Source organism: Psittacula echo, assembly GCF_963264785.1.
Source record: "Psittacula echo genome assembly, chromosome: 3".
In the NCBI taxonomy this organism is placed as follows: Eukaryota; Metazoa; Chordata; class Aves; order Psittaciformes; family Psittacidae; genus Psittacula; species Psittacula echo.
Window position 1 is genome coordinate 119,480,064 of NC_137736.1, and position 15,296 is coordinate 119,495,359.

Here is a 15,296-nt window from a genome sequence, read left to right on the forward strand (position 1 = left end):
CAGAAAATACAAAGGGAAATTATGGAGGCTGGATAATCACAAAGATCAATCACAGACAGGACATGAAGGGCACTGTAAGTGAAGAAAGAAACTTATGTCATGGAATCACAGAATCACAGAATGGTTTGGGTTGGAAGGGACCTTAAAGCTCATCCAGTTCCAATCCCCTGCCACAGGCAGGGACACCTTCCACTAGACCAGAGTACTCAAAGCCCTGTCAAATCTGGCTTTGAACATTTCCAGGGATGGGGCATCCACACCTTCTCAGGGCAACCTGTGCCAGTGCCTCACCACCCCTACAGGAAACAATTTCTTTGAGGTCCCTTCCAATTCCTAATATTCTGTGATTCTGTGATTCTATCTAATGTAAATCTACCTTCTTCTAGTTTAAAGCTATTCCTTCTTGTCACTGCATGCTCCTGTAAAAAGTCCCTCTCTGGCTTTCTTATATGCCCCCTTTAGGCACTGAAAGCTGCTTTAAGGTCTCTCCAGAGCCTTCTCTTCTCTAGACTGAACAGCCCCAGCTTTCTTAGTCTGTCTTCATATGGGAGGTGCTCCAGCCCTGATCATCCTTGTGGCTTCCTCTGGACTTGCTTCAACAGCTCCATATCCTCTTACGATTAGGACATGAGAACTGTACACAGTGCTCCAAATGCAGACTCACAAGAGCAGAGTAGAGGGGCAGGATCACCTCCTTCGACCTGCTGCTCACACTGCTGGTGTTGTAGCGCAGGATATGGTTGCTTTCTGAGCTGCAAGTGCACACGGCTGGGTCATGTTAAGCTTCTTGTCAATCAACTTCCTCAAATCCTTCTCTTCAGGGCTCCTCTCAATCCATTCTCCACCCAGCCTGTGTGTGTGCTTGGGATTGCCCTTACCCAGGTGCAGGACCTTGCACTTGGACTTACTTCATGAGGTTTGTATAGGCTCACCTCTCAAGCCTGTCAGGGTCATAGCTCTGGATGGTCCTTCATGTTTGACATGATTGGGAGCAAGGAGCAGTGACAGAGCTTATAGGGAATATGAACATACTTAAAGTGGTGAACAGGGAAAATCAGACTTGCAGCAGCATTCTCAATGGGTCTTAGCAGAATGCAGAAATCCAAACATTACGGTCATGATTTGACCGTGTAGGTTTTCTGAGCCAAAAAAGCATTTTCAAAGGGTTCAAAAGATGACACAGGAGAAGGGTCACAAATATATCTCCAAGAAGTTAAGAACAAAATTAAAAGTGAGTTTATTTGCAGAAAGGGAGATTAGGGTGATTTGGGATAAATATCAGACAAGTTTTGCAGCTCAAGGTACAGAAGGGCTCCAAAAATGTCAATGCAAAAATTATCTACATGTTTGCTGAATTTCATTCAGCTCCAGCTACTTTTAATGAGGTGTAAATGACCCATAGAAAGTTCCACAGTTTCAGCTGAACAGAAATTTAGGTTAATAAATGGCCCTTTTTTCCCCAAGGGAACTAAGGAATAAAACATGACTGTCTAGTCTTTGCACTGCAACATGCTAATAATCTGTTGGTTAAATGTAAACTCAAATGCCAAAGTTGGTTTAATCAGATTATAGCCAATAAAAAAATAAATGGTGTCATAATGGAAGGGTATTTTCTCTGTTTCAAGAAATGTGTTATATTTAAAACTCATATTCCCAAATTTAGCATTCCTACACTTGTGGTTTTTTACTGCAAATGAAAACAAATAAACAAAAATTAAGTTAAAATTCATTACTATTTTTTAAACAGTGAATTCAAGAGCATTTTAGTTCTCCTGAACACATCCTGTCTGTCACTCAGTTTGATATTTGATACATTACGTCTCATGCTTGGGGACTGTCAAAATGAAGGATGGTCCAGCCCTCAATTTTATGGCTCACGTTTCAGATATGGAGCTCAAACACAGTTTGTCGCTACCTTTTACAATGATGCTGGGTCAAGTCCAGAAATTTCCAAAGGCAGATCAGCTATAAGGCCTAGTTCCAAATCTGAATTTCCTAGAAGCCTGATATAATCTGATCCAGAAACTGACATAGACATGTCACTATTTCTTTGACTAACTTGGAGGAAAAAGCAGCGTGGCACTAAAAACTGCTATATATCCTGTTATACCTGTTTGAAATACTTTTTGATATACATTGATCCTGATTTTAAGACATCTGTAACTCAGACCCTTGAATAACTTCAGTCTTCTCACTGCTGTTATGAAATTCATCAAAATCCTCCAAAATCTGAACTACAAAGTTACATCTTTTTTTTCCTTCACTTTATGCTCCCTGCCTTTCTCCTTCCATATATTACATATTTTTATTCCTTGTAATATAATTCTTTTTCTCACTGCCTTTTTGAACTTTGAAAACTATCTGGAAGAAAATAATACCACTGTACAGGTAGAACCTGTCTCTCCAGCCTTAAGAATAAAAGTAAATTATAATTAAATGTGTTCAGACTATATACATATCTTATTAGATGGATGAACTGGAGTAGCTCCTGTCGTTTTCTCTCAGCAGTTTGCCATCATTTAATGTGCTTTTGCATCTGTAGCAGTTGTGTTTCATGGTAATTTATGACCAAAGAAATTGAATTCTGTAGAAGGTGAAAGGATAATAACCCTGTTAAGAAAACGGTGTGAAGAAATAGATATTCATTTACTTGCTTTGTCCTAAGACTTAATGTTACTCTTCTTGCTGATTTTACTGAACTTGAGAACAGAAGGCAGACTTCCACTGGTTTGTAGGTGCCCAAGAATGGCTCTAGTCAGATTTGTGAGAGCTCTGGACTTGCCTTGTTCACGTACACTTAAATAGATGTAAAATACCAAAGTTAATCAAGTATTTGGAAAAAATCTTTTGAAACCCCTCTCTGGATTTCAGAACACTGACTTTGGTCCCTCAGACATTCTCAAATTTAACATTTTAATGATAATTATTATCACATTAAGTGTAACAATACTTGTACTGGCTTTCAGCTGCTAAGAGTGAGTTAGCATTGGTCAAAAGCATTTGTTGAGTGGATTTTACTGGAAGCTACGTGCTTGTCAAATCTGACAAATGTTCTGTAGTAGCACATTGATGCAATGACACACACTTTGAAAGAAAAGCACTGTAATGAGTCATTTTTGGTTTCGCTGTTTCAATAACACTGAAGTGTTTTGTTTCAAGTTTATAATTTGCTTTTGTATTGTTTCACTGTTATGCCATGCTTTTTGCTTCAGCAACAAAATGACATTTTCCAGTGTTGCCAAATATTCTTCTTTTTTTCCTCACAATTTACTTTTCAGAAAATATTAAATGCAATCTCGAGGTTTTGTATTAATTTTGAATGGAAAAGGACACTTGAACTACATGAAATTTCCCACAGAGCAGAAACTATTTCTGTTCTTCAGTCCAAGAGCCTGTAAAAAATTAAATTAGGAAAATAAATAAACAAATACACTATTGCATTTGATTTTTAGCAGAAAAACACACCTGAACCTCATAAATAACAGAGAACTTAAAGTCACTTTTTTGTTTCACGTTGCTTTAACAAAAAGCTCTGATGACAGGTTTTGTAAAAAGCTCCATAAGAAGATGTTTTTGTGTCTTTAAACAATGATACATTAATTAAGTATGAACATTATGCTTCACCTTGGTTCATATGTATAACCTATCCTCAACTTTATAAGACTCCACTCATTTCTTCACTGAAGAGACACACATGTTTCTGGGATGACTGACTTAGTGGCATGCCATCCAGGACATGCAGATCACAAGAAGGTTGCTGATGTGTTCCCAAGGAGCATGGACCCATGACAGACCAAAGTGATCACACGCAATATTCTGCAGCAGACAGGCACTAATGTGTCATTGTTGCTAAGATCAGTCTGCTGTCCTGACTTTTGGTTTTTGAGATATTCACTAAGACAAAATGAAAAAGGGAAAAACACCCCCACATTTGCTGGTTGGCTTGAACTTCAAATACTACTAGCAGAAAGTGAATATGGGACATATTTGCTAGCATAATGTGAACTGATTTCTGTTGGCGTCTTGTCTCTCAAAGCAAAAATTAACACAAAGGTTTGAATTATTTTAATTACGTATATATAGAAACTATATAGAAACCAGTTTGTTAATTAGTATTGGAGAAACATTATGAGATAGTTGGAGACTTTAGGTTATATTTCTAATTTCCTCTGTGATGTCCCCCAGGATTTTGTCAAAACAACATTGTCATTACTGAGAAATTTCAAAATAAAACAAATAAAACTAGCAATTTATTGCAATGCTAAACCTGATGCATAGCAAACAAACTGCTCTGCACTTTGAAAAATACATTCTCTCATGTTCTGTTCCATATTTCATTCTCTTGTTTCTCCTCAGAGAATGAAATAAGGGGGGGACTGCTTGGAATATAAATTATTTTCACTCTTCCTTTTACCCTTTCCCAATTCTTTAAAACTCAAAGTGTTCTTAGCTTTGGAAAAGTTAGAAAGCAGGAAAAGCACATTGAACCATGGTTATTTCGCACTCTTTTAACAGCCCTGCTTGATGAGGCTTTGCAATGTCACCAGCTGGCAAACAGAAAAAAATAGTATCTCATGTTCCTTGAGGGTAAAAACTAGAGGGGAAATAAAAGAGGAATGACAGGTTTTCCATCAAAAATCCATGAAATACGGAATTTCATTGCAGCATGTTTTCTGTTTATTTGCATGATAAGTATAGGAAAGATACAACAGTGAAATTTCAGCATTTCCCACAAGATTTGGGTTGATTCTGTCTTGGTTTTCCACACCTGGGGGAGAAAGGGGCTGTCTTGGGCAGATCGTTTGACTGTTCCTTCCAGCCCTGCTCCCAGAAGGTGATAGAACCACAGACCTACAGGGGCAGCTGGATCTGGGTACTGTGGGAGGAATGCTGCAGCATTAGAAGAGCCTCACACTGTGTCAAGAGCCAGCTCACCTTGCAGTGGGCCTATGAGCTCCTTAATGCGTTTTCTTGGGCTGGTACACTAATGTTTTTTAAATAGATCCAAGTAATGAACCGCTGCCAGTAGGAATCACTTTCTTGGTCAAAGAAGGTGATTCCTTTTCCATCATCTACATAGTTGTGTTTTAGAGAAGTGACAACAGAAAAAAACAAATTTGGATGTGGAGTTTAGTGCTGGGCAGTCTCTGTATGGCTAATCACGGGTTAAAGACTGATTTTGAAGCCATCCGTGCTCAGCTCCTCAGACGAGTTCCCTGGTTCATGCTAGCAGGCTGCCTTACCTCAGACTCCATCAGTGTGCATGTACTTGAGCTTGCCTTCACATGGTCCCAAGCCTTGTTTCGCAAGGTATTGCCTAGTAGCAGTGTGTAATCACCTGACATAGCCCACAGTTATCCTCTGCTGTGATATTGCTGGAGTGTCCTAAAGTGGGTCACACCCAGAAGCACGGGCCGAAAAGGGGCGTGTTGAGATGCTCTGAATTCATACCATTCTCAGGCTGTTCTTCACCATTGTTAGTTACAGCCCTATAATAAAGCTGGGAACATACAGGTAAGGTATCTGTATCCCTCTGGAGAGGGTCCAGAGAAGAGCCACAAGGTTGATCACAGGACTGGGAAGTCTGATGAAGAAAGGCTAAGAGAGCTGGCTTTGTTCAGCCTTGAGAAAAGAAGGCTCAGGAGAGACCTTAACACCATGTTCTAGTAGTTAAAGGGTGGTTACAAAGAAGATGGAGACTCCCTTTTTACAAGGAGTCACATGGAAAAGAGGAGGGGTGATGGGCACAGGCTCTTCCTGGGGAGATTCCGACTGGACACAAAAGGAACATTTTTCACAATGAAAACAATCAGCCATTGGAATAATCTCCCCAGGGAAGTGGTGGATTCCCCAGCACTGGACACTTCTAAGGTTTAGATGTACAGAGTGCTCAGACATACAGACTAGGTGATGCTTTGCCAAGAAAATTTGGCCCAGATAATCTTTGAGGTCCCTTTCAACCTGGTGCTCTGTGATTCTATGATCCAACAATTTAAATCCAGACATATCCAGACTATATATTTGACCAGGAAAAAGCATGGTTATTAACCACCTGCTCCAGTGGCAGCGAATTCCAAAGCTGATATTTAATGCATTTAAACATATTTCAAAGGCTTACCTGAAACCTGTATATTTAAATCCCTACATGATCTATAGAATAAATATTTACATACTTATATTTCCCATGAAATCCAGGACAATTTTACTTTAATTTCAGACAGTGCAATAGCCAATAACAAGCCTATTGCATTAAGCAGAGGAAAACCAGGAAGTTAATAAAAAGTAATCCTCTTCCTGAAGCATATTTAGTCTAAAGAAAGTTTATAGATAAAAAGTAGTAGAAAGGAAGTATTAATAGATAGCAAACTGAAGGATGGATGGATGGATGGATGGATGGATGGATGGATAGATGGATGGACGGATGGATAGGTATCAGAACTGGCACAGAAGGGAGAAGATTTGTCTGTGTAATATTTTGTAGACAGAAATGGCTATGACTTCACATCTAGGATATCTCATGATCTCACATCTTGGAAAATAGTAGGATAAGCCCTTATTTACTTACCAAATTACTTGACAAGAAGTGTGAAAGAATAAAAAGAACAGAATTGAGAGATCTGTGCTTGTGCTCTAACCCCTGCGATTCCCTCAGTTCTTAGAGAATTCCACAACGTTTGATCATTTATGATTGCAAGTACTGTCCCACTTTCCTCATTAGGTCTGTTTTGATTCACACTGCATTCTTCCATTGCCTTGTACAACTTAATTGCAGCAGGCAGAATTTTGTTTTTATTTCTGTAGTAATTGCCATGATACAGTGTTAATACTTATTGGTTCTGAGGTACTGCAGTACAGATAACTTCCTACACTCATTTGGACATAATGACCAAGTTCAGCACAGATTCATAAATAGTTGATATTATTCCAAACAATGTTTTTGAATAATGTTAACTATTCAATCCTGAAAAAATTGTTCAGTCCTACTATAGAAAAGGTGCTTAAGACTGTCAGAATTGCAGTAAGAATGAACTGAAGACCTATGAAACGCAGCTTTGTACCTGACCCACATACATGGTCACCTTGGTACCCCCAGTTTCTGTTGTCTGTAGCATCCTGGGAGTGATGCTGACTGCAAACTGTGGGCCAAAAAAGATACACAGTTCAGGGGAGGTTACTCTAAACTGGCTATATCCTGGTCCTAAGGTTTGAACATCCATTTGCAGCTGTGGTTCACTGGGTGCTTTCCTGGGGAGCTTTTATCTGTTTTAGTATCTTTCAACAGAAATTAGTTGCATTGCTCCCAAACTGTGACACCCAATCCAAACCAAAACACAGTGTGTAGGAACAATTTGGAGATTAGTTTTGAAAGCCCACACCTAAACTGAACTAACACATTCATTTGAACATGTCCTGCTTATCGCTACAAGCCAAGATTAAACAGCCACATGCCGACTTTTCCCAGCCCACAGGAAAGCAAGGCATTTGTGTTTTCTTCTTTGCAAATTTTTCTCATATGGGAATGGTCAAGATGGAGAAAAGCAGATCTCATATAGATATGAGATTTTTTACTCTAATAGAAAAGAGTTCTACTCTGGATATTATAGATAAGCGTATGGGTTACAGTTTGAGGATATTGATTCAGAGAAATCTCCAGGAACTCGCCAACAAAGTTTAATTTGACAGGTAGGTATCCTTTATTGTGGCGCCGGGAGACACGGGGATTGCTCCTCCTAGTGTGTCTCGTCCAAGCATCAATCAGGCTGTGATTATATTGTCCTTAAACATACATATTCAGTAGATTGCATACATTACATCATACTTTTAGAGAATGCCTCCCGCATGTGCACTAAAATGTGGCAGTGGGCTTTGAGACCTGTGGTGGTTATTTCTTCATCACTTTGTTTTAGGATCGTTCTCATATCAGTAACCACCAGTCAGTTCTGGCAAATCTTATCTTAGTAATTTCCTTTTCTCTATAGTTGCTAACAAAGCCTAACATCCCGTGAAATTACTTATTTACAACCCTATTCTTCAGTCAACCCCATTCTTCAATATTTATTCACTGCCCAGTAACTCTGTAGGAACTCCTCAAATTCTATTAGATTTTTTCACTATTCATTATTGAGAGTTTATTCGGTAAAGTCAATTCTATTGAACATTACTGGAGTCATCACCATTAAATTTATCCATGCCACCCTTCCATCTCATGATGATCTTGTGTCAGGAAAGGTTCTTGACTGAAGACACACTTCTGTATAAAATTAAGAATATGTGTTTGAGTTCCAGCAAGAAAAACAGACACTAACATTTAAATGGACAACATGTTTAATAAAGCTACCTAAATAATACTTGTTGCAGAAATAGATTTAAAATATTTCTACTTTTTTTTCTGGCTGAGAGACTACTTTTTATCTATCTTGAGTGTTCAGCCTCCCTCAAAACCACTCATAAGATCATTGAGGTAAATAGTGTTATTTATATGTGTCAAGTCTAATGTACCTAAGTACTTTGTGAAATGGGTTGAAAGCCACTTTCAGACTTAACCACTTTTTAATACCAGCATTTTTAAAGACCACATTATTGCAAATTAAAGAGCAAAAATTTTGTTTTTTCTCAGTTTTTTGAGATGTTCTGCTTAGAATCCACAAGATTCTTGAAGATTCTTTGAAGATTCCTGCAAACTGACAGGCTTGGCAGGTTGGATTTGCCCCTGTATAGCAAAGTGAGGCATTAACATCTTATAGAATCATAGAATAGTTAGGGTTGGAAAGGACCTTAAGATAATCTAGTTCCAACCCCCCTGCCATGGGCAGGGACACCCCACACTAAACCATGCCACCCAATCTCAGGGAAATGTTTTCTCCAGCTGCAGGAAGTATATTAAAATTCTCATAACAGCTAATTCCCTCACAACTCCTTTGGCAATTGCCAGCAGCTTCTATGAAGATCTAAGCAGCCTCATTACAAATGATCAGGTGAACTGAATGAAGCTCAATGTTTAAAGGAAGTCAGAATAATACTGCTGTAAAATTGAAGCACAAAGCCCAGTGGAGAGTGTTCCTGAAAGAATTAAGCTATTATGTTTTTAAGCAATCATATGCAATAAAGAAGCTGGAATACTTTTTCATAATAAATACTATTGCTGATGCAAATCTGATTCATTCTAATGGCTACTATAATTAACAGTATGGTTTGTGAGCTGTTAATTGTGAGGATGAATAATTGGTTAAACCAAGTTTTGTGTATTGCAATGTAGTAGGCTTGTTCAATTTTCCACTTAATTTCAATTAATATGGGTTTTACATGTACGGCGCTGTTAGTTTTTATGCCTATTATTTTTAATTAGGAAAAAGCAATACCTTGGTAAAACAGGACAAATGAGCAATGCTGTGTGCTGTTTCTAATGTTTTTTTCCATTACAAATATTTCAAGCTGCTGTCCTTTAACTATTCAAAATGTTAATCACTGCTACTGAGGTTGGCTGGAGCTCGGAGTGCCAGCTCTCGCATGAAACAAGGGAAAGAGGGAACTCTCAGTCCCCTTATTCACTTACTGACCTCTACACAATGATTTTCAGTTCGAACTATGTATCTTTGCTGCCCTTCCTGATGTTTTCAGTACTCCAAAGTGTTTTCGTGATTAGAACAGTGTGGTGATGTTCATTACTGAAAATGTGAGCTTGTAGATGTACTTGTTTTATGATGAGATCAGTCACCAGCTGGAGATTCTTGCTCATCTCCACAAAAGGTGCCTAGACATCAAACTGTATGCTTGTCTTCTGGATGGACATTGTTAACCTAGACAAGTGCCATCCTCAGAGTCGTATATTTGTCTTTATTTCTTTCAAGGAAAAATTTGTCTGTACATCAGTCTTTTCATGGCACAAATTACTTCCCACATTGTGCTGCTCTTGCAGCTCAGATGGGCAGGTGTTAAGTTCTATCCTCCTCTCCTAGGGATTGCTGCTTGACTGATAAAAGGACAGTAAATGTTCTAGTAGAGCTCTTTGTTTGTCCTCCCTCCAGAGCCAAGTCTTTCCAGGTGTTTGACAAATTCCCAGCACCACTGATGCAATTGCTTTATCTCTGACTCTTCCCACTTCCCCAGTATTAAAGATCTGGTGGCTGGAGTGCAGCTGGCATGCTGGCGACATATGAGGCAGAAAGCCTCCAGCTTTCTCTTCCTTAGCTGGACTGGTGCTGCCAACAGAGTAAATCTCTGTCATTAGTAACACTGGGTTATAAAATAAAGGCCTTCAGGGTGTTGCTGAATGAATTTTTATTGTGCATTTCACAGAAGCTTAAATAGTAAATAGAAATCCAGACATTAGGTTTTAAAAGCCAAACAAAATAAGGTTTACCAATTCCAGTTAAACAGAGTCATTGCCACATCATGAAACCCTTCACAGACATTTTAATACATTCATCTGCACTGCACCATTATCTTCACTTTGTAAATACAGAGGAGCAAGAAATACAGAAGTAGGAGAGCTGTTAGCACAGGAACTTTTAGTACAGTAAAGCAGTTGTTTTGTCTGCACAGGATTGCTTACCATGTCTCTGAAACAAAAGTGTTGACTGCAAAGTCACTGCAGAATAGACCCCATGTTAGCATTTACACTTCAGCAAAAGATTTCTAAGAATTTGGAGAGATTTTTGCAGACAGGGGGAAATTCCTGGATTTCCCAAAATGTTTAGTAATGTTCATGATGTGTGCTTTAAAAACTAACACATGGAACACAAATAGCTGAAAAACAGCCCGTGTGAAGCTGCACAGAGAAAGGCATCAGCTGGGTAGTGAAATATTTAAGGGGAACCTTTTCTTTCATGCTTTTCTTTTTGTTTTTTAACATAGTCATTGTGTGCACCAGTAAAAGCATCTACTATGAGTTGCTTAAGACACTTAACAGGACTTTTTCCACCACTAATAACCAACCCACCAACAGATGTCTGAAAAAGTCATTGTATTTCAACCCCATGCACTAACCACCCAGTTTGTGATGTTCCCCATAGGCCAGATGACTCTGAGGACACAGCACGTTCAGGACTCTAAGATGGGCTTTGTAATCAATGCAATATACTCAATGGCTTATGGGCTCCACAACATGCAGATGTCACTGTGTCCAGGCTATGTGGGCCTCTGTGATGCCATGAAGCCTATCGATGGTCGGAAGCTCCTGGAATCCCTCATGAAGACTAACTTTACCGGAGTCTCTGGGGACATGATATTGTTTGATGAGAATGGTGACTCGCCAGGAAGGTAACGCTGACATTGTCAGATTGTTTAATACCAGATATGTTAGCTACGTACATAGTAGATGAATGCAGACTTGACATCAGAGCTAAGATCTCATACTTTTATTTTCACATTTCCTGATCTTCTGTACAGATTTTTCCAAAATAACTTCTTTTAATGTGCCTTTTTTAATGATGTTTCATGTTAAAGATGTGAACTTTGAGCCATACAATCTTCCTACATGAATCTGCATTTGCATCTCTACCATTTAAGGGTATTACTTCTCACTGCAAACCATCAGACTTTCAACTCGTGTTCACAGACCGTGGCAACCACCACAGCATTGCTCTCTCACTTTAGGTGCTTAAATATATGTGTTTGATTGAGCAATAAGCAATCATAACAGACATAGTTCTTTGGTTAAGAAAGGTAAAACAATATCAGAAATTTTGTACTGATTTGTCTGGGATTTCTTTTTCCCATCAGAATTACTGAAAATCTGCTTCCATGTCTTCTAAAGAAAGCATTTCCATTTGCATAACAGACTGTTATCAATTCATACTGTGCTGCTATAAACCAAATTGAATTTAAACAAAGCTTCTTTTGCTGATAACTTACACACATGTATCTAATATATGTATACATGTATCATAAATACACTTATGAAATAAAGGACAAGTTTTTCTTTTTCTGTGACATATATGTAGCATCCATATAAATGTACATTAAAAAGAGTAATGAGGGTTTTTTTCTGGGTTTCTGCTTATTGAACTCTCAGAAAATGAACAGCAAGTGTGATAGCGATCAAAGTATATTTTTTTTTCCCTATATTTCAACAAGTAGATCACTGCCTCATTCACTGCTTTTCCTCCAGTTTTATTGAGACAGCCTTTTTTGTCTATGTTATTGGGAAGTTTTTAAACATCTTTGTGATGGCACCACATAAACAGATGACTAGAGGGAAAATTGTTCATTTTGCACACTCATTTAAATTTTGTCTTCTCTCACTCAAGCGACCTGAAAGGAAAGCATTAACTTCTGAGGAAAAGACAAATCTACTGCTTAGAATATTTTAATGTTTCCAAAATTCTTGCAATTTCAGAACTGATTTTTTTTCCTTATTTATTTTATTTGAAAACCTGTAAAGTCAGCATTCTCCCCAAAAGAGAGCAGGACAGCCACGTACAGAGCAGTCTGCTTGTGTCTCTGGAGACACAAATTCTCAGACTCTTTAGACTCAGACTCTAAGGAAATGCACTGTGGGCCAGTAGGAGAATTCAGACGCAAACTGGCAGAAACCCAGGAAAATTTCAGATGGAAATTTATTTTCAGCACTGTTTTGGTGAACAAGGCTGACTTCCGCTAAACTTTTCTATTTTTACAAATAGCTGAATTCTGAAGAAAAGTGCTCAGTCTGGATTTTTCTGACCAAATTATTTTTAAAAATACTTGTTCCAGACTTCTCTTACAGGATTCCCATTTGGTTTTAATAGTGCTCAGATGCAGTGGGCTGCATCCTGCTTTATTCTTATCTGTTTCACTCATTTCTTGCAGAAACACTGAAAACTGCCACAGATAAATGATATGTGGCATGACAACACCAATGACAATATCTAAATGTTGCCAAGAAATCTTTAGCTTTACTTTTTCTTCATGTTGGCCTGCTTAACAGTCATGATTTAATTCCATTTGTTGCAAGGAATTTAATTGAATATCTTGGGTCTTTTTAAAGTCAATTCTAAGAATGATGATGATGAAGGAATTACATCATGTGCAGTCATTTGCTCAGTCACAGTAGGACAATAGTGTTTCACTGAAGAGCATGGGGATATCATGTTTGATCACCTTGTGGTATCTCAACTTTAAGAAAGTCCAGCCTCACAGGAGTTGTGTGAGATACAGTAGTGCTCTGCCTACTCAAACTGTGTGGTGGTGACAAAGTGGTCCCTGTGTGTTTGCTTTTGAAGCACAGTTTCATATTCTGTCTTCTATAACAGTCACATCATTAAATCCAGTCCATGTGCTTAAATTAGCCAACACTGAATTTAAATGTACTTTTCATTTTAAGCCTTTATAAGAAGCTCCATCTCTAATGCCCAGGTTTTGAGTAGTTCATAGTCTTTTGAACACTTTCAAACACTATTTGCAACAGCTTGGAGATGGTACAATCATACTGGTACAACTCATCTGCCCTGTTCACTTGTGTTGATAGCTGCATCTCGACTTTGTAAAGCAGAAATTAAAACCCTCGCAGCTGTACTGTGGTGGTAGTGTTAAGCAGGAAATCAGAATATAAAAGCCTTTCTGACCTAGATAGCTCAGGATTTTGATGTATAGCAAAAGGGGGTTGATATTATACAACAGATGATTAATCCCACAAGATGCTTTGAATCCTGGCCCTATCCCAAAGTCCTTTATGTGTATGTTGATCTTTAAGCAGATAGACAGTCTAGAGAGGGGCTTGTTTTACGTGAAACAAAAGACATGAAAAAACCAAATGAGAATAGAAGAGACAACCATGATTTCTCAAGAAGACTATCAACTATCTGTAAATACTATTGAAACTCCAAAGAAGGAATCAAGAAAACAAGAGAAGGCAAGAAAAACAAAATACTGACGTTTTGTCTGTGCTACCAATAAAATACGGTTTCTCAGCAACTTCATGGCACTTCAGTTTTGGAACAAGTGTTTTACACTGTGACTAGGGCACTGCTGGAAATGTGATATTGCACCATCTGGTCTCTCCTATCCTAAAGTGACAAACTGCCCCTGTGGTACCTCAAGGTAGCTCCAGGAATTCAGTGACCCCTGAATCTCCGCTGTAGAAATGGACTTACTGAGTCTGACTATTACTATTAGTCCACCGATGCTGTTCTACACAGAGAAGAGACAACAAACATATTGAGACAATAGGTTATTTAATTTGTTAGGTTTCTTTCCAGTATTACCCTTGGGATGTATGCATGGAACTACTACTGGAGAGATAATTATTTTAGTCCTGTGGCTTATTAAGCATTGGCAGTACTTTCATTTATTTGCCCATGAATCTCTGAATTGACAGCTATAACAAAGCAATACTCAGAGGAGTGTTACAGTGGCATGACAATGTTGAATAGACTCCAGAGTGGCTTCCGGGCTAACTTTTCGGTTAGTCTGATCCTTGAACAGACTGTTACTATGTTTGTGAACCTCAAACAAAACCCCTGAGTATATAACGACTGTAAAAGCCTGTTAATTTGTATTTACGTGTGTGTTATTTGGGTTCAATTCATTTGTGTCAGTCTGGCATTCACATCTCCAACTCTGATCACGTCATTCTCAAAGCTGTGGTCATTTCCTTCTTTATACAGGATGAAAAGTGAAATATTCCAAACTCCAGGAGTATCATAAATTATTATTGATGATTTCTTCTTCTTTTGGAAAAACTCAAGATTTGTATGGTATTGGTAATATCATATTGCCCATTCAGTCACACTCCACTTTCATTTTCTTTCACAGGTTGCTTGCAGTCCTGATCCAAGCCTCTGTGTGATTTTAGCATTCAATCCATGTCACAGTTTCCCCACTGTGATAGTTAGAGTTTGCTTCCTGATGCAAAGCATTCTGAGATCCATGCATGGAGAATATTATAGAATAGGTTTACTGTAAATATTTTATGTCAGCATGGGAAAAGTATTGATGCTTTATATAGCATGACTACTGCTTGTCAGTCTTGAAAGTGTTTCCTCAAACCTTAAGAGAGATACTTGGGTATCTCAGTTAAGAGACTGTTCTGTTTAATGAGCTGGTTCTTTTATCTCTGCTTTGGACTTCACTAATTACAGTCTGACAATATCACTCTTAATCCAACCCCTGCTTTGCCTTGGGGACTAATTTTGCACCTGCTGCCAGGAAAAAGTTGTCTCCTCATTTATGAACCAGGCAGGTTTTCTAAACCTGTGAGTGTTAATCTTCTCAATCTATACTGAATGATTTTTTCCATTGGTGAATTTCAAGCTGCTTAATCAGATTATTGCAAAACCCACTAAAGAGGAAGCAAAGAAAAGCATGACATCATCACT

At 38.4% G+C, this 15,296-nt stretch overlaps 1 protein-coding gene across 3 annotated transcripts in view; it reads left to right on the forward strand.

Annotated features, from left to right (window-relative positions):
• The window catches only part of GRM5 (glutamate metabotropic receptor 5), a gene marked incomplete at both ends in the record, with an annotated part of 251,483 nt that overhangs the window by 196,636 nt on the left and 39,551 nt on the right, over positions 1-15,296 (forward strand). For all 3 annotated transcript variants that reach the window (XM_080614213.1, XM_080614211.1, XM_080614212.1), the window contains one exon: positions 11,013-11,259. In XM_080614213.1, the coding sequence (XP_080470339.1) occupies positions 11,013-11,259 (247 nt within the window). The remainder of the gene's footprint in view (positions 1-11,012; positions 11,260-15,296) is intronic.